Source organism: Schistocerca gregaria, chromosome 8 (genome assembly GCF_023897955.1).
Source record: "Schistocerca gregaria isolate iqSchGreg1 chromosome 8, iqSchGreg1.2, whole genome shotgun sequence".
In the NCBI taxonomy this organism is placed as follows: Eukaryota; Metazoa; Arthropoda; class Insecta; order Orthoptera; family Acrididae; genus Schistocerca; species Schistocerca gregaria.
Genome location: NC_064927.1, coordinates 347,325,213 through 347,343,852, shown reverse-complemented (window position 1 = coordinate 347,343,852; position 18,640 = coordinate 347,325,213). Strand labels below are relative to the sequence as shown.

Below are 18,640 nucleotides of genomic sequence, written 5' to 3'. Positions count from 1 at the left end.
AAGCATTATGTATCTCCAGTCCTTGCTTTCTACTTTGATTTCCAGTCCTGTCCAGTAGCGCACATTTCATTTATAATCACGTCTGTTATTGTGACGAGGCTAGGTAGAGCAACTGTTAGCACACTGAATTAGCATACCGACCATCCAGATTAAGGTTTCTCGAAGTTTCCCTTAAATGGTTAATACAAATGCCGTGGGGGCTCCTTTGAAAAAACTACGGCCAAATTCCATCTCCTAGCAATGTTTCTATCATATCTGTAATGAAGACGTTGTCGCCGAGGTGCTAAATCTTAATCTTCCTTCTTTCCTTCTATTCTACTCGCTCTCGTTAAATTGATATCGAAAGGTCACCCCCATAAAACTATGACTTCACTGATATTTATAGAATTATAGAAAATTAAAATGATTCCAGTCAGCTGTTTCCAAACTTCGTTTTTTGGATCCCCCCCTCCCCCAATAGTGAAAATTTCGGAGTTTTATACTGATGTTGCAGTTGGTTACAGACTTGATGCTGCAATACAGGTATCACAACTTCAGTAAAAAATGTTATTTTTTGTTAAGTCAGGATCTGAATTGTTGCAGTTTCACATTACCAGTTTCATCTGAGATTCTCTCAAAATATAAAAAGCATGGGCCACAATCGTCAGATTCTTTCTTCGGAAGTAGCAACATCATTTCTTAGTGACATCATTGAGTGAGTCTGGTCCAGGGTATAGACCAATGCGCTGAAACATCAATAGCGTGATACCGTACAATGTTTCAACCTGTATGATGCAACAGCGGAGGTCTATTATACTTATTTCTCTTGTCGTCCCACTATTAGGCTGACAGCACTGATCACGTTCCGTTTCCGAACATTCCACCTCGTAAAAGCGTGTTATAGTGCATGGAAATTGAAAGCAACATCTTGTAGTCAATAACCAGTATTGGAAAACGTTAGTCTAGCAAGGTGGCCTTATCACTGTTGATCTGTGGAGATGCTACAAAGCAAAACTGCACCATTTAACTTTCAATACATATATAATTACATTTTTTTTTCTGTTCGCCAATGTCACCACCACATCTGCATTCTCGGAAGCTGTTTGTTCTCTGCTTTGTCTTATTAACACCATATTTTTTCTTAGATTATTGTTCCTGTTTGATTGATTCCTGTTTGATTGCAGAACTGTGCTCCACTGAGAGAGTGACTGTGCTTATAGTGTAGTTTAATCTTTATTTGCTATTTTTTAAAGCTGGCTGCAGCCGTTACTGGCTACGTGAGTAGCAAGGCCCTCTCTGCAAGATGATGCCTTCCTTTTTCTGTGACGCTGAAAAGTTCTGCTGACTGAGTGTGTGGTGTTTTCCTTACAGGCAGATGTTCCCGCAGATGAAGTTTCGCGTGTCGGGGCTGGACGCGAAAGCGAAATACATCCTGCTGCTGGACATTGTGGCCGCCGACGACTACCGGTACAAGTTCCACAACAGGTAAAGGCGCCGGCTGTTGTTTCTCTCCCCACAGAGACGCGACTCGCACGGCCGGCCAGCGGACGCGAAATGACACGCGGACGGGGTACTTGCGTTCTGTCACCAACGGCTGCAGAAAGAGATGTAAAAATGTGTGACGAGATGTACAGAGCACAGGAACGGAAAGCAGAGAAAGGAAAAACAAACACTCTTGTTTCTGTTTTCACAGACGCATGTTTCCCGCCTACAAAGTTCGAGTGACAGACCTCAACAAAAAGGCAAAATACATCCTCCTTATGGACATCGTCGCCGCCGATGTCTGCAGATTTAGGTTCCATAACAGGTACAACCAAAAAAAGATTGCATCTTATTCGCAGACGAAGTAGTGTCGGTTAGAGATGGTTCTTCCTGCCAGTCCATTCGCGGATATTGGTTTGTCTTTTTCGTGTCAATCGTGTTAGCAACTGAAAAGACACGCTTCTTCATTCTTTTCGTCCTGCGTAAATCACGGTCAGACTAGCTTCCTTACTGTTCGTTGCGTTAGGCGAATTCTTCTCAGAGTTGTGGTGCTCCATAATGGCTGGTTACATTACCGATTACAGTCAACACGAAAAAGGCAAATCATTGGTAACAAAGACAATCTCATGTATCGTTTTCATTCATTACTGTTCAATGCGAAAGGTTTTACAAGTTTATTCCTAGTTTAGTGTAGTTTTTATTTGATTTTTACTTTATTTTTCTTGTTCTTTGTAATTTTGGCCCCTTTTTTTAAAGGCGTGGTGGGGGTCGTATGTGCAGAATTACTGAACGTTTTCACCCATTGTGAAACACACAGTGAATCAAAAACCGCATAACATTTGAGCCAAATACTTTTGTCGTACGAACATATTTAGTCCATCAAACGTGATTAAACGGAACATAACCTAGCAGCATGAACTAGGCTGGGACTGACAATCTTTTTTTGGTTGTATTATATAAAAGCAAACCCTCAGTCGTTTTTCAAATCCAGTTCCAGCATCTTTTTCTGCAGCAGTAACTTCCCGTTTCCATAGAAACCGTAAATTATCAAATGTTACAGTTTATCGACTTTTATTTATTTTCGAGGTACGTGACATCTGGTTACTATGGGTTTCCCACACAGGCCAAAAGTAAATACGTCTAGTACTTCATAAAAGGTTCACGATATTGGACGAAACTTTTTGCAAGTGATTGTAAGAAAACAAAGCAGTATTTACATTAAAACAAAGGAGGGCATTTTACTGCGTGTTTAATCGTTTAGAGAAAGGCTTCTTGTAGTTTTGCTTGAAATGAAATTATGTGCCATTTTAAAATGCAATCGATACAGTGAAATGTTTCACAGACAAAGCTCACCAAGGTCCCGGATAGCAGTATGAAATTTGCCGCACAAACAAGTTCAGTCCTTTCTGAGAAATGTTATACTGCACTGAGTCTACATATTTAGCCTTCAATTTCAGCTACGAACCGGACCTCCTTTCCAAGTATCACTGCAGAGACGGACAAGTAAAACGAGACACACTATTTTTTCGACAGCTGTACAACATTATTAATAAAAGTACATAAAAAAGCTTTAGAAGCTTCAATATACTATCGCCTAAAATTTTTTGTTTACACATCTTGAACTGTTCATGAAAAAAAATTATGAACATGCTCTTTCCATGAAATAACCTTCGTCTGCTGTTCAGAGTTCGCTTGCAACCTTCTACCTTCTAATTAATCAGGCCTTCTGTCAACTGCAGTTAGCTGCAACAGCAGTTAAACCCCAAAAGCACTGCATAACCACTGATTAACTTCATTTAATGACGAAGAAACGCTTCATTTTGATGTGTACTTCTCGGATTTTAGGTCGTCAATGCAGCGCTCAGGAATGAACCATCACTACATAATGTTCAAATTTGTGTGAAATCTTATGGGAATTAACTGCTAAGGTCGTCAGTCCCTAAGCTTACACACTACTTTCCCTAAATTATCCTACGGACAAACACACACACCCATGCCCGAGGGAGAACTCGAACCTGCGCCGGGACCAACCGCATAGTCCATGACTGCAGCGCCTAAGACCGCTCGGCTAATCCCACGTGGCATCACTACATATTCAGATGTCATGAACATACGTAGATCAACTTTGATTTAACCTAGAAACATCTTTTCTTAAGTGCCGCAGCACATAAATATTTTGATTTTTTCTTATTTTACATGTTTACTTAATGTTATGAGCTCTTTAGCTGAACTTTATACTATTTTCAGTTCTCTAAACGAATCTGACTGCATAGAAATTACGCGGACGATCTAAAATGTACGATTGTCGTCTAAAAATGCAAGTAAATCTCAGAAATGCCTCCTGACTAAGCTACAGTGGTTTAACAGACCAGCGTACTAGTCAATTTATATGAAAAAAGTTACGATACTGTGAAAAGTGCGCAGTTGCAAAAGCAAATAAATACGAAGGGAATTTCTGCGCTTGTTCCGAAACGCTTCTGCAGCCGGTTGAGCAGATTCGACCCGGCGTATCGGATCTCCTCCCAAGTTCCCGCAACATTTGATGGACTAATGACCCGTCCGCAAGACGTCCGCTAGCCGAACTTTGTGTGACGTGTGGTGTCTGCTGTTTGCTCTGCTGCTGCCGCCGCCGCCGCCGCCGCTGCTGCTGCTGCGACACGCTTGTGACCACTACAGCGCCCTCCGCTGCCCGCCGCAGAACAGTAATCCGACACGGGTGTGCATCGACTTGCCTTGCCTTGCCTTGCCTTTCACCGGTTCTCAGACCGCAAAAGGCTCCTCGGTCCGGAGACCGCTTTGCGACCCACGCAGGATCTGGGAACTTTTCTACAGTGTCCGAGCTTACTGCGCGTCGAAACAGCGCCTAACTCGTCACGTAGGCGTTTCACGTCCACGTTCCACCCGCAGGATGTTGGCTATAACAGCAACCCACTAAATCGGCAAAGAACACCATTGGTGATCCACTGGTAGCGAGTATGGAACAGATTGTACAGGGAGGACATGTAATGACATCTTCTACAGCAGGGGTGTCCAACTTTTTAGCTTACTTATGCCACATTGGAAGAACACGAGTATTTTTGTGGCAATCTTAACATACATAACACTAACCGGTACGAAAAGAAAGAAAAGATAGTCGTAGATTTATAATTAACACATTTAACTAATTTAAAATTTATTGATTTATGATTCTTTCCTCAAAAAAAGCAAAATTAGATTAATCTTACACTTTACATATGAGATTTCATTAATAATTTTATATGTAAGTGATTACAACTCACAGAATTAATGGCACAATTGACTTACGGTACTTAACAGTCTTACGGTACTGTGAGACAGCAAACATTGGCAGTAACTGCAATCCGCACGAGGATTTCTAACTTCTGCCGGCTTAAGGTGATCACAAGCACGGTGAAAAAGGTTCTTTATCACAGTTGCCAGATATAACACAGAATTTCCTTGTATTTCCATAAATTAATTTCATTACACGTGTCTAAATCCGTAGTTTCGCAGTTGCAGTCGAAGTAGCCGTAAGACAACATAGGAGTGCGTCTGATGGATTGGCAGGGTATATGAACGAGACACTGGGCTTTCAAATATAACACTAGGAGTTTCAGATTGAAAATATTCAATTTATCACACACACACACACACACACACACACACACACACACACACACACACACACACACACGCACACACACGCACACACACACACACATAGATATTGTCTGATCCTCACTTCTTGGGCCGCATCGATAGTTGCTTTGGGCCACATCCGGTCCGCAGGTCGCTGGTTGAACACGTATGACCCACAGCGTAAGGTGTTACCAACATAATCTTATGATGACTTCCAACTGTAGCCAAAATGGCAATAAAGTAGTGAAAATTATGTCATGCGGTCGGTCACACCCTAATTGTGCATTCTGGCAAATTTCAAGATAACTCAACCCTTGAGAAGAACAACATAGAGCTACAGGAGAATAAATTTAGAAACAACAATAGAGCTGAAAAATATATGGAATGCCACAAAGGATTTCAGCGCAAAATGGATAATCCCTTATAAATTAAATCTTAAAACTTCTAGTGTCAAAATTACAGATCCTGCAGAGCAACCTACGCTACATGTGTTGAGATTTGGAAGTAATAGTATTTCAAGTTTTCATTGGTAAGATGGAACGAGGTGGTAACAACGGTTAGCACACTGGACTCGGGTTCAGGAGGACGTTTGTTCAAATGCCCATCCAAATTTAGGATTCACGGGGTTTCTCTAAATCGCTTCAGGCAAATGCCTGGATGGTTCCTTCGGTAAAGGCACGGCCCGTTTCCTTCCCCATCCTTTCGTAACGCGAGTTTGTAGTCCGTAAATAATCACAATGCTGTCAACGGGACGTTAAAATGTAGTATTCCCTCCTCCTTTTTTTTTATTGACATGAAAAGTTTACACTCAAAGCAATATTTTAACTTCACAGCAACTGCTGACTACCACTGGTGTCAATGTGTGGATTATAGAGGTTTATAAAATTTTGCCACCCTCGTTAATATCCCTGGACTTGGTTTGTTATCATCTGCGTACCTGTAAAAATTTGATCCTGATAGTAGGGGACACCAGAATGCCTATTATCTAATGGAGATACTAAATGACAGGAAAATATAACAAAATTCGAATCCGCCAGAAGCTGAAAGCAGTTGTTGAAACAAAGTCGCCAAAATTCGTATCGACTGTAAAAATAAAAACAAAACAAGTATAAAGTTGAGCCCCATGTCCAGTGCGTATTTTGTTAGAACAGTGGTTACGGTGATACGAAGCTAATTAATATCGTTTCTCCAAACACTTCCAAAATGTAGCAAATATTCTTGAGAACCATAATAAAATCAAAGAAAGTAACATTAATGATTCTTTGAGAAAAGAAAACAAGGTTCAGAAAAAGGCAAATGGTTTGTGAGAAACTGAAAACAGGCGAAGACTGAAATCTCTAATCTCGAGACACATTTAAACTCAACGTGGGTGATATTACCTACCAAAAATGAAATCTAATTAATTGTTACTGCTTTCCTGAGCAGTGTGAACTGAGTATGTAATAATTATTCTTAGAGTTGTAACTTTCCTGCATGTGGTCTGCAACGAAAATTGGGCTTACTGCGCGTTTTCACAAGTGCAAACTGCCACAGCTTATCTGTTGTTAGCGACTGGCGATGTTGTCAGTAATGAAAACGAAATGATGTGAAAAACGTTCTCAATAGGAATTTCTTGCCTGTTTGACCCCTTCTAAATATTGTTTTGTGTAAAGCAAAATGACGTCGTAATGTTTTACTGAAGATGACAATAACCCGGAAGCCAACGCCTGCACGTGTGGGAAACTTGTTTGATAATGTTCAGCAGTGGTGGTATTTGGATTTTTAAGGAACGTTTGTGGTCACAAGCCTGTTGCTGCCTTCAGCTCTTTGATATAGCTATTTTATGAAAGTTAGTGTAACTAATTTATTAAAAGTAGTGTAAGTATAAAAACATTTATCACGCTGAATGTGTCACTGATATTTACTGATTATTTGATTCATGGTGTAAAGGTATTTTTTATGTTTTAGTTGTTATGTTAATTCTGTTATCCAATATCTGAGTCGATTAGGAATCAATCAAGTGCTAAAAAAGGGTGACATATTTCGTGAAAGATACCAGCTGTGTTCTGTCTACTTGCTGTCATTTTTGTCATTTTGTCTAGCTCATTTATTGGTAGTTAAATATAAATCGTACTTTTTTTTTATTTTGCGAAGATTTCTGCTCTGTTGAACTATACTGTGAATCATTTCTCGGTGAATCATTGCTCTCGACATTTATTGCACGTTTCATGCCCACTCTGGAACAGAGCTCAGCTTTGTAATGTTGAAAACTATTCGAATCACACATTAGCTTTTAATGTAATCGACCCCGTGAATATGAAATTAATCCCTGGAAACAAAATTTCCTTTGTTATTTCTAGTTATGTGTCCTTCGTTCGTCATACGTGGTTAATACATTTTTGTAGCCAAGACTCGTTATGGAACAAAAGACAGAGGACATAGACTATAATACTTACAATCAGGAATAGCGCTTTTATCGCGTCTACGCTTTGTGTTTATATTGCAGATGCTAGGAGTACAGCAGTTTAATAAACAATTTCTCGTATCAAAATCAGATACGTTAGAAACTATCTAAATGTACATTTGATTCCCAAAACTCTCTTCTTGGATACGTTCACAAATTCCTTGTAGCGTAAACAGCGAGGCTACAGTGAAAGCGGAATGAGGAGCGAGAAGTAAGAAGCAACGGACTCCTGTGGAATCACCATGTCTGCAGCGCATCCTCTACGCCGCACACGTGAGATGAAGTGTTTTTGTACCGACGGTTATGGACGCGCCTCGCTACTTAGAAAGCTCAGGAACGCTGTCGGGATTCACACATCATTGTTGACTTCATACTCCCAGCTGTGCGTCAGAGGTTATTCCAGCACTTGAAGTGAGGAGCAGGGAGCTGAACGATGTTTGCAATACAAGGCGCTTTCCTTGGGTAACTTGTACTTAGGCCGAAACACTGAGACAAATATTATGCCAGCAGACCGTGCCGAGAAATTGACACGTGGTGTAACACTGCACATCAGCGACAGTAAAACTGCGGCTGACCATATTTAAGCATTATAATTTTTGTACTGCGTTTCCTGTTTTTTCTTGTCTTCTAATTTATACTACATACCACACGCAAAAAGTCTCGCATCATTCTACCCGAGATTTCTTTTCCACTGACTACGAGCATGTTAAAACATAGCTAATTCGTAAAGTTTAGCGTAGAAAAGCAAGGTTATTCTTTAGTATGAACGTTATTCTCGAATGAAATAGTATATTAATATTCCCTGAATTTAATTTCTCGAACCATGACTTGAGAAAGTTTGAAGGAAAAAGTATAAAACACAATACATGTAAATTTTCCAGTTTGTGTGAGGACGTAAAATTAAATGGTGGAATAAAAACAATTATCAAAGAAAGGAAACGAACTACAAAATTCGTTCTCACCTCACTTAGACAGCACTTACCTACCCGTACTTAATGAAGGTTTTCTTTCAATAGCAGACATCATCGTAGCGCCTCGCAATTTGTGTTTACCCGTGTCTTGTAAACCACCGTGAAGTGTGTCATAGAAGAGTTTTGGACTTATCTTATGACTTCTCTTCTGGTTCACGAATGATGATTATGTTATTACTTTCACGAAACCATCATGAGCGGTATGTGAGAAGTCGTAGGGTATGTAGTCTATAGATTACTCACTAAAAATGGCATTAGACAAATATTATAGGGGTATTTTTCCTAATTTATATTTCTCAATTCCGTTTTAATTAACAAACGTGTCACCACTCGTACACATACTCTCTTTGTGCAACAGGTGTATCTAGTCACTCCACACTTTCAGTTTCTTTCTGACTATTTTTAGAGAACAACAATATTTCTGTGCCCTGTGCCGAATCTACTACGGATTATCGCACAGTGAGAGTAAAAGGCTTAGACGAATACGAAAAATTTGCAATGGAAAAATTATTAAACTATCATACGAACAAATAATTGTTGTTGTTATTTTTTGTTACAGTGTCCACTTCCTTGCAATAAATTCAATTCTGACTGCTCGAACGCTAGGGCAATTGTAGTTTCTCTGAAAAAAATGTATTTGTGCTGGCGCACGCTAACCAATAACTACGTTCAGCTAATTAAATGTAATAACAGATAATTCGTATCGAATTTCGCTATTAAAACACTACCTCACCCCCCTTCCTTCTCTCTATCGCCCGTGACCCGCAAGCATTTCAGTTTATTGCAAGTACCAGCAGTGTAAAACAGCGTTCCTTCCGCCATTAATTTTTTTTTTTTCAAATTATTTCACTATAAGCTAGTTGTCGTGACAAACGTTCGATGTGGTAACAGGATGCTTATGACTAGCCCTGTTCAGCTACAAGTGCGATTCTGAATCTGCATAATTTCATTTATAAACAACAGGAAAACTCCTATTAAAAGTATTTCAGAGTAATCTACATTCAAAATATCACTGTCAAAGCGTCAACGCTCAGGAAGAGTTTCCTGCACTTCAGGGCAGAACAACGTAGGGATAATGAAGAGGTGGAGGTGCACTGTTCCCTAACACAAACTCGAGGATTGACACCTTCAACTGTAGTCTTATCTTCCTCAGTTGGTTTAATATTACGGTATATTCATAATTTTTACGTTTTGGACCCTCTGACTACAACTGAATGAAACACAGTTTTCGTGCCATACACGTTTCACCTTAATTCTGTGCAAGGCACCTTCATTGGCCTGGAATACATACATTTTTTACTATTTAGTTTACATTTTGGGGCAATGTACCCATAGATTATAAACAGTTCTGGTGGTTGGTTTTTGCTATGAGTTAGTAATATTTTAAATTCTGCTTACAGATTGTGTCGATGATTTTCTACATATTACGCTTCTGTTCCATTTCTGGTGCCGATCCTCTTCTTATAACTGCCACTTGGGGGAACACCTGTTTTGATGTAATGTTTTGGTTTGTTTTATATCGAGGAGTGACAGCTCTCTAGACATTCAGTTTTAACAGTAAGTTTTATTCAGCCGACTGTTATCTGTGTTTTTATTTGTCAGGTAATTTTTCTAGTGGTGCAAATCAACTGTCGAGGAGATGATCATAGAGGAATAAGTGACATTTGACCTAGCGTTGCAATCATACGTATGAATTCATATTTTACAACAGTTTAATTTCATGATGTCACATTGTTTTCAATAAACTTCGTAATCTTTTATGTAAATTCTTACTATTATTAACAACCACTAGCTTGTAGTTCAGCATAATGAAAAAAAATGTTGCGACAATGGTTGCACAAGTCAGAACGATGGTGAGATTTGTTCCTAGATGGATGGACGCCGTACAAATTTGGTATAATCCTGTTATCTGAAAGTGACAGTGCCATTATCAAAGGTTTCCTTTTATTCCATTGATTAATCGTATTCATATTTTAAAAGAAAAAAGTACAGCTTGCTTACCTAAGACTTCTTGTTGTGTGCCACCATTGTCAGTCATGAGCGGTTTTGTGTTCTTATCTTGATGTTGCATCACATCCGATTCTTAAATCTAGTCAAGAATAATGTAAAAGTACTTTGACATTTCCTCTGCTCTCCGTCGGAGCGCGCCATATTTTGTAAATTTAGTGTATGTTGCTAATGCAGTATGTGATGAGTGCTGTCTGTGTCTGCTGTTCCCAGCCGGTGGATGGTCGCCGGAAAGGCTGACCCTGAAATGCCTAAGCGCATGTACATCCACCCGGATAGCCCATCCACGGGCGAACAGTGGATGCAAAAAGTCGTTTCCTTCCATAAGCTGAAGCTGACCAACAACATTTCCGACAAGCACGGCTTTGTAAGTACTGTACGTTCGTATCCACCACATTATTATTCTCTTTTTCTCTTTTCCTTCACTAGATGTCGTAGTTTGTAGTTTGCATGTTTGAAGCGCAAGTGTTGTGGGTCACCTCTGACGAATACTGAACAACAAGAGAGCTGTTTGAAAGTTTTAGACGTGCTTGACAGCCACATAATTGAGGACAATAACCTGAAAGTATTGGAGATATATTTTATAGTAAATAATATTATGAAACAGAAAAACGAAATACTGTACACCAAGTCTCGCTCTAAGTTTCTACTTTACTCTAATGTGATATTGAGCAGCAAAAGCAGCATTCAGGAATTGGGACTTTTTATATCGTACAATCGTATATTCAGTTACGTGTATAATTCATAAACTGTTGTTTAACTGCAACAGTTTGTTTTCGTTTGAAATGTTATAGACGACTACGTCCTATTAGATAGCAACATCATCAGGCTGAATAGTATACTAATCAGAAGAGTGGTGGCGCAAAAATAGTTCTGTACTTAAAATAACTATAGATTTTTAAAGCGTTCCTGGAAGATATAGCCCATTTACCGCAGCTCTGGTTGCTACTTGCCCACGTTAGGTTGGAAAAGCTGGTAAACACAACGTCCATAGAAAGTTATGAGGGCTCTGTACTACAGAAGTTTTACTATTAGCCAGCGTGTGACAACCACTAAACACACATTGTGTGTTTCAGAAATATAGTGAATAGTCTTGATGAAATTACTTCCTACGCAGTTTTAGCAGATTGCTCACTGCAGGATTTTTAAAACCTAGTTGTTCTGTTCAGTGTTGCCAACTATTAACGTTTTAGCTGTGTACCTACCATAGTTGATGTAATCACCTCAGAAGCTGGTTTTTAACACTCAGCATGCCTGAGGAAGAACGACAGCTCTTAATATTTAAAGTCCAAAATATAGTTCTAAATTCGTTGTAGAGTTATTGGATCGTTCGAAGAACCTTATTTGAGTGTGATTTTATTCATTTTGAGTGCTCTAGACTTTCGAATTACTAGCACTGGGAGCAGTACACTGAAATTCAGTTGCCTACAAACCTGTGCATAGTACGAGGAGTATGTGATCCTAACGCACTTGGTAATCAGGTGCATTTCACATAAATTATTTTAAAATGATATTGCCTAATTTATTGACAAAGGATGTATGGCAATAACTTCGTACACGTAAGTGCACCAGTATTTCGGTAAACACCTACATTCAAACATTCTATAGGCTCATTTACCGTTTGAGTCCTATAACTGTTTCGTTGTAGTGCTTCGAACATCGGAACACCAAAACCGCTAATCCTGACTACCGTCACAATTGACTGTCACCGTAGTGACTCAAGTATAGATACCGTGACTGCCTTGAACGTTTGTTTCTTACTGCTACCAGTCATATTATTTATTTTGTTTTTTAAGGGGAGAGCACAATTGAATTAACAGAAACTAAATACTAAGGAAGAAGCATATGGAATATCAGACCAACTGTGTGACTGGACCCAAGAATTTCTTTCAAACAGAACAAAGAATGTCATTCTCAACGGAGAGAAGTCTTCAGATGTAAAAGGAACTTTGGTTGTGCCCCCAGAGAGTGTGATAGGGCAATTACTTTTCACAATATATACTAACAGCATTGTGGATAATGTCGAAAGTTCCGTTCGATTTTACGCGGATTATGCTGCTGTATACAGAGAAGTCCCAACCCGCTAGAAAAATGTAGCAAAGTGCAATAGGACCTGCGGAGTATTGACGCTCGGTGCAGGGATTGGCAGCAGACCCTTAACGTGTTGTGCACAAATAGGCAGAAAGATCCATTGCTGTCCAATTATACGACTGTAAAATAATCACTGCAAGCAATCACATCTGTAAAATTTCTAGGAGTATGCGTGCAGATTGGTTTAAATTGGAACCACCACATGAAATTAATATCCGGTTAAGCAGATGCCAAGTTGGGATTCACTGGAAAACTCCTCTGGATGGGTAGTCCATCCATTTACAAAAACGACGTTGAATCAATGCTTGATTATTTTTCATCAGCGTGGGCTCCACATCAGTGAATAGGGTAAACGCAAAATGTCCAACGAACAGCGGCCCATTTCGTTGCATGTTTAGTAAGCGCGGAAGGGTCGTGGATATGTTCGGCCAGCTCCAGTGGCAGAGAGACGCGTTCTGCACCGCGTTGTGATTTACTGCTCGAATTCCAAGAGCGTAAATTCCTTGAAGAGTCCACTAGTATATTCCTTCTTCCTACTTATATCTCCCAAAAAAAGGCCATGAGCATAAAATTATGAAGATTCGAGTTCGCACGGACGCTTACGAGCAATCTTTCTTACTGCGAACCATTCGCGACTGGAAGACGAAAGGGGGTAGTGACAGTGGTATGCAAAAAGTAAACCTCCGCCAACATTGTACTTTGTTTTGTGGACTGTAGACGCAGGTGCAACTTAACCTTTACGTATTTTAGTTTAAATTCGAAACACGTAATTTGATATCATAGCAATGTCCTGTAAACGGAGAGAAAGGCCTCACTTGAAGACAGAATTTCTCTATATAGTGGGCGGCAGTGGGGCGGCCTGAGGTAGCGCAGGACAGATTAAATGTAATTGCTGCGCGGAGGGTGTGTGTCGGCGAAGATGGCACTACGCTCCACCACGGGGGAGCGCCTCCCCGTCTTGGCGAACAATGGAGCGGGTCGGCCATTGTGCTCCGAGGGGGCCCGTAGACAAATTGTGTCTTGCAGGGGTCGCGCGTCGATGACTCGCGCCCAGCCGGAGTCCGGCCTGTGGGCACATCAAAGCAGGCTACCGAAGCGTCTTCGATATTCGTGGGAAGAAAATTCGCTAGTGGACGGGATAACACGTGAGGGGGTGTTTTGCATACATTAAACCTGAAGAGAGTTCTGAGGTCCACTATTTAGCAGAATTTAATGCACTGGAGAAAGCAGGGGAGCTTGAACAAACGACTGGAACCTAGGTGAAATATTGATACAGAGTTCATTCAACTCGTTGTCATAAGTTCGGGACCTAACCATCGTTTCGCCCTAGGACTTTCTGTGTGACATTCGAGACACCTTTCACCTAGTACGAAGAACTATAAACCTACACAAATTTCTATTACTTTCTACAGCAACAACAAAAAGTGTGCGCTACCTTGCAACTTCCCAAAATACATTTTAAGGGCTGCTTTCTTCGGCCTAATAGTAAAACGTGTTATTCCTGAAAATTTCGTGTTACACTTCAACTGTGCGGTATCGACTAACACTTGTCACACAAGATGAGCAATTACACACGGCGGATGCGTGCACCGGTTCCTCACGTTATCTTTAATTAAAAAATAAATACGCGTTTTGAGATGCTTTTCATTAAAATGTGAAGTATTCTCGCTGTTGTTCCACAGTCATGTCGAACGTCTGTATTTCTGTATTTAAAAGCTCAGAATTGCGGAATGTAACATCGAACGATAATAATCCAAATTCGTTGATGTCAGCATTTTCCGCAGCAAGTACACAACTATTCGTTTTATAAGTTCAAAAGCCTTTCTTGTGCTCAATTATATGTTGCAGACTCGTTTCGTCTTATGCAGTAATCATGATCAGTCGATTTATTTCTTGAATTGTACTGCTTAGTTTGTACATATGATACTTTTATTCATATAAAAATTATGGCGTGATCAGTTTCTGGTCTATAGGTACGGGACTCAAAGAAAAAACAGAATTATTCGAGAAAACATCCATTGAAGATGCCTTTAATAGAAATGTGAGGTCTTGTACGGAACGTAAAGAAACTTTATTTTGCAGGAGGAAAAGGCTTTTGAATTTATAGAACGGATAGTAGTTCAGTAAAAATTAATTTTCGTCGGTGGAATCTACCAGCAGTGCAGTAGTTGACGTACAAGTGCCTTAATATTACTTTGGCATATTTTTTGACGTTCTGGGCGACAGACATTCCTCAGTTATGTTGATAGAAGCTACAAGAGTGGAGGACGAGAAAGCTACGCACTGCCTGAGGTGTGCGAGACATTTGTGGAATATAGCGGATAAGAAAAGAGTAGAATACGGGTAGTCGACTCTACGAAAATTTCACCCAGGACGGTTAGTAGACGAATCGAAATTGGCAGGATTCATATTAAGGCTTGACATGAAACACATATACAAAGATTTCCCTCTGAAGAGTGTGCAAAGACTCTTGGGATAAGCGTGCATTTTTGGATTTTTGAATTACTGCCCTGCTAATTGGTGAAGACCTGCGCCTAGAATAATTAAAAGATAGAAGTAAAGTACGCCGTGGACAGAGGTGGTATACCGGCCAGCAGGGCCGTCAGAACGTACGCCAATGGAGATCGTTTGGAGCGTTTGGAGCAATGCCCTCCAACCAGCTCGAGATTTTGACGATGTAACACCCCAATTGGATATAATTTGGCACGACAACCCTCAGAAGAACACCCAACAATTCTGTCAGTGTCAAGCCGAATAACTGCTTGCGTAAGGGCCAACGTGTTATTGAGTTTCTCAATATGTGACGCTCTTTCTCTTGAATAAACCGTGCAATCTTTCTGAGTAGCAATAATCTAGAATGAGATTTTCACTCTGCAGTGGAGTGTGCGCTGATATGAAACTTCCTGGCAGATTAAAACTGTGTGCCAGACCGAGACTCGAACTCGGGATCTTTGCCTTTCGCGAGCAAGAGCACTTGCCCGCGAAAGGCAAAGGTCCCGAGTTCGAGTCTCGGTCCGGCACACAGTTTTAATCTGCCAGGAAGTTTCTTAGCAATCATCTGTTTGTCTGTGCAAGTACGTCACTCTTACGGATTTCCGCCCTATTCACATAATTCCTTCGAGGTGCCTCTTTTTGTCTTTGAGTGCTTTTCAAATTTTCAGAGTTGTTACTCTCTTTGGTTGAGAGCTACGGCTGGCGGTCAAATGGAGTGTTCTGGAGAAGCAGTTTAGGAATGTTGCATATGAATTCGCACAACATAAACTGCCTGTAGGTACGTGAGAAATTAGTACTAGCGCCGAGAACAAAAAATAGAAATAATTTAATGCTGTACTAATTTGGCGGAAAATGTGCGTAGACTGTGGGGAGTTAACGGAAGATACGGATGAGGTCGCGCCCTTCAGGCAGTGTATTAGACTGACGTTTGCATTCTCTCCGGGGGAATAGCGACGGCGTAACAGAGGGGCTTGCGCCTTATATCGAGCACGGCTGAGTGCGAGGAGCATCGCGTGGCGGCTAGGGACCCGATGCGAGCCCAGCGCGCCGCAAAATGCGCCGGGGCCCGGGGAGCGGAACGGAGTAAAGCTATTTCCCCCGCCGCCTGGGATTCGGGACGTGTGGGTCTGCTTGGCGAGGCTCCTGAGGGCGCGTGCGCCGGGAATCGATATCCCCGGCGGGGCGGCGCGGGACGCGGGGCGGGAACGGGCTGATTGCTGACTTGGCTGATGTCTTCTTTCCTGGTGCTGCTGCTGCTGCCACCGCCGCCACAATGGCGGAAGTTCGTCCCCGAGCTGAGTCAGAGGTGGCCCACCGCAGCCGCGCCGCATGTTGCTGCATGCCGCCGAGGAAGCTCCTTGAACAGCTCCGTCCCTAATGACCTCGATGTCGACGGGACGCTGAACTGCAAGTCGTCGTCTTTTCATTCGCTTCCGGCAAACAGTGCCCTATGTGCTAGGTGGATTTAGGTAGGTACTCCAAAACAAGCAGCTTTCTCAATACCTTCCCCATAGCAGACCAAGAAATTTTCGAGACTGTACCGAAAAAAGGCGTGACGGTAATGACACACGGCTGGATGAGCGTTATTTCATTAAGCTATGAACTCTTTCTTGCTTCTCTGTTCGCCCTTTGACTGCACTGAAAAATGTTTGCCTCTTGGTGCCGGTGCATACTTGATATTCACGCTCGAATTTTAAAAACACGGAAATTGGTAAGCTAGCCTGACGGGAAGGGATTTTGAATGAAAGGAGAAAAGAGACTGCTACTCTCTCCCGTAGCCTATCACAACGTTCAATGAACGTAGTAGATTAAGTCCTAGGTTAATATCCAAAATCGGAATACTCGTAACTGTCACTTTAGCCGGCAAAATTCTTGTAACCGTAGAAAAATCTAACGTTGTGAGTCCATATTTTAGAAACAAAACTGCCACAGTTCCTTTCACACGTAATTCAGCATAGGACTTCCTTTTCCTAAAAAAAAAAAAGAAAGAAAGAAAAAGAAAAAAAAGAGCGACATGAGGAGTAGTGTGTCAGCCAATTCGGAAAAGCAACAGCGGTTGGAATATCGCAGTGTAGCAACTGATTATTTACTTCCCAAATTAATTTTGACAATTCTGAGTACTTCGACCGTGTTGATAAGGGATTTCTTTTACTCCCCCCACATGACGACTCACAAGAAAACAACACAAATGTGTAATAGCACGTTCAAGTTCTTCCGTGAACCGTGCAGCGGCAAGAATCTTATCGGACAATGCTCTGTTAAGCAATCTGCACTTGCTGCTTGCTTATATCGTAGTTCACTTTCAGTGCTTAAAAACTGAGTCCACAAAAGAAAATTTCTAATGTTAAATTCGAGCATGAGTTTGCTGCCCCACGCTGCCACATCCTTGAAAAGCCTAATCGTAGGTCATTCAGTAACGCGTTACATATATTTTTAGAGAAACATATCTAACAAATTTGTCAATTTCTATACATATTAGAAAATCAAATAATTAACATCCTGTCTTTCTGTGCAATTTCTTTCGTCTTTGAATTTACCCAGCAACACTATCATAAAAGTAATAAATGCACAGTCGAAATTCATGGAATTTAGGTATGTGATGCCAAGAATACACTCTAAAAGGTGTTATTTTTTGAAATGCAAAGGTTTTTACTGGAACGTTTTTAACAAACCTAGCAAATTTAAAGCTGTTCAGTGAGCTTCCTCTGTTATTTTGATATTTATACATGTTTTAGCAGGTTTGCTACACAGAAAATATTTGTGATACATCGTTGCCACTTAATTCATCTTAAATTAGCGCTGAATTAAGCAACAGGAAATTTATGGATTATCTCCTCCATTTGGCGTATGGTGGAACTATTGCTATCTGGTGCCTACATATTTTTTGACGGAATTGATTTTGTGTTTTGGTGTCTTATTATCAACAGAGAACAATTTTTTCTGTTTTTGCAAATTAGCATTCAATATCATTCTCAGTGCAGTTGATTAAACATAAATACTAGATGAATATTTTTCATTAAATTCATTTAAACCATCAGCTGTTTTTTTTGTCCCAATAGTCATCTACGGTTTTGATTATTAACCATCATCGAGGATGTAGTGTGTAACAGATTAGTTAAAAGCATCCCATATTCTTTTGGAAACGAACAGTATCGAATTTATCCAGTGAAATTGTACAAACACCTGACATAATTTGTCTTAGAATGCTGACAGTCATATCTCATGTCAAATAGACAAACAACACAGGAAAAACACAACGAACCATTGCTAATTCTAAGACAAATGATGTCAGGTGTATGTACAATTTCACTGGATAAATTCGATACTGTTCAGCTTCAAAGGAATATGGGATGCTGTTAACTAATCTGTTGAACCCTACATCCTGGGTGACGTTTAATAACCAAAACCGTAGATGACTAATGGGACAAATAAACAGCTGATGGTTAAAAAGCACTTTACGGCTGTTGAACCTCACTTTATGGAAATATTACGAATATTTTGTTGTTGATGGTATTGTCCGAAATCCGAATAATTGTCT

The 18,640-nt window shown here is 40.6% G+C and overlaps 1 protein-coding gene across 5 annotated transcripts in view; it reads left to right on the top strand.

Annotated features, from left to right (window-relative positions):
- LOC126284584 (optomotor-blind protein-like) overlaps positions 1 to 18,640 on the top strand; it is a 449,788-nt gene that overhangs the window by 197,096 nt on the left and 234,052 nt on the right. For 3 of the 5 annotated variants that reach the window (XM_049983608.1, XM_049983611.1, XM_049983606.1), the window contains exons 2-3: positions 1,351 to 1,464; positions 10,732 to 10,894. In XM_049983608.1, coding sequence (XP_049839565.1) covers positions 1,351 to 1,464; positions 10,732 to 10,894 — 277 coding nt within the window. Of the gene's footprint in view, positions 1 to 1,350; positions 1,465 to 1,672; positions 1,787 to 10,731; positions 10,895 to 18,640 lie in introns of all 5 variants that reach the window. The other 2 variants (XM_049983607.1, XM_049983610.1) reach the window with 2 other exon arrangements.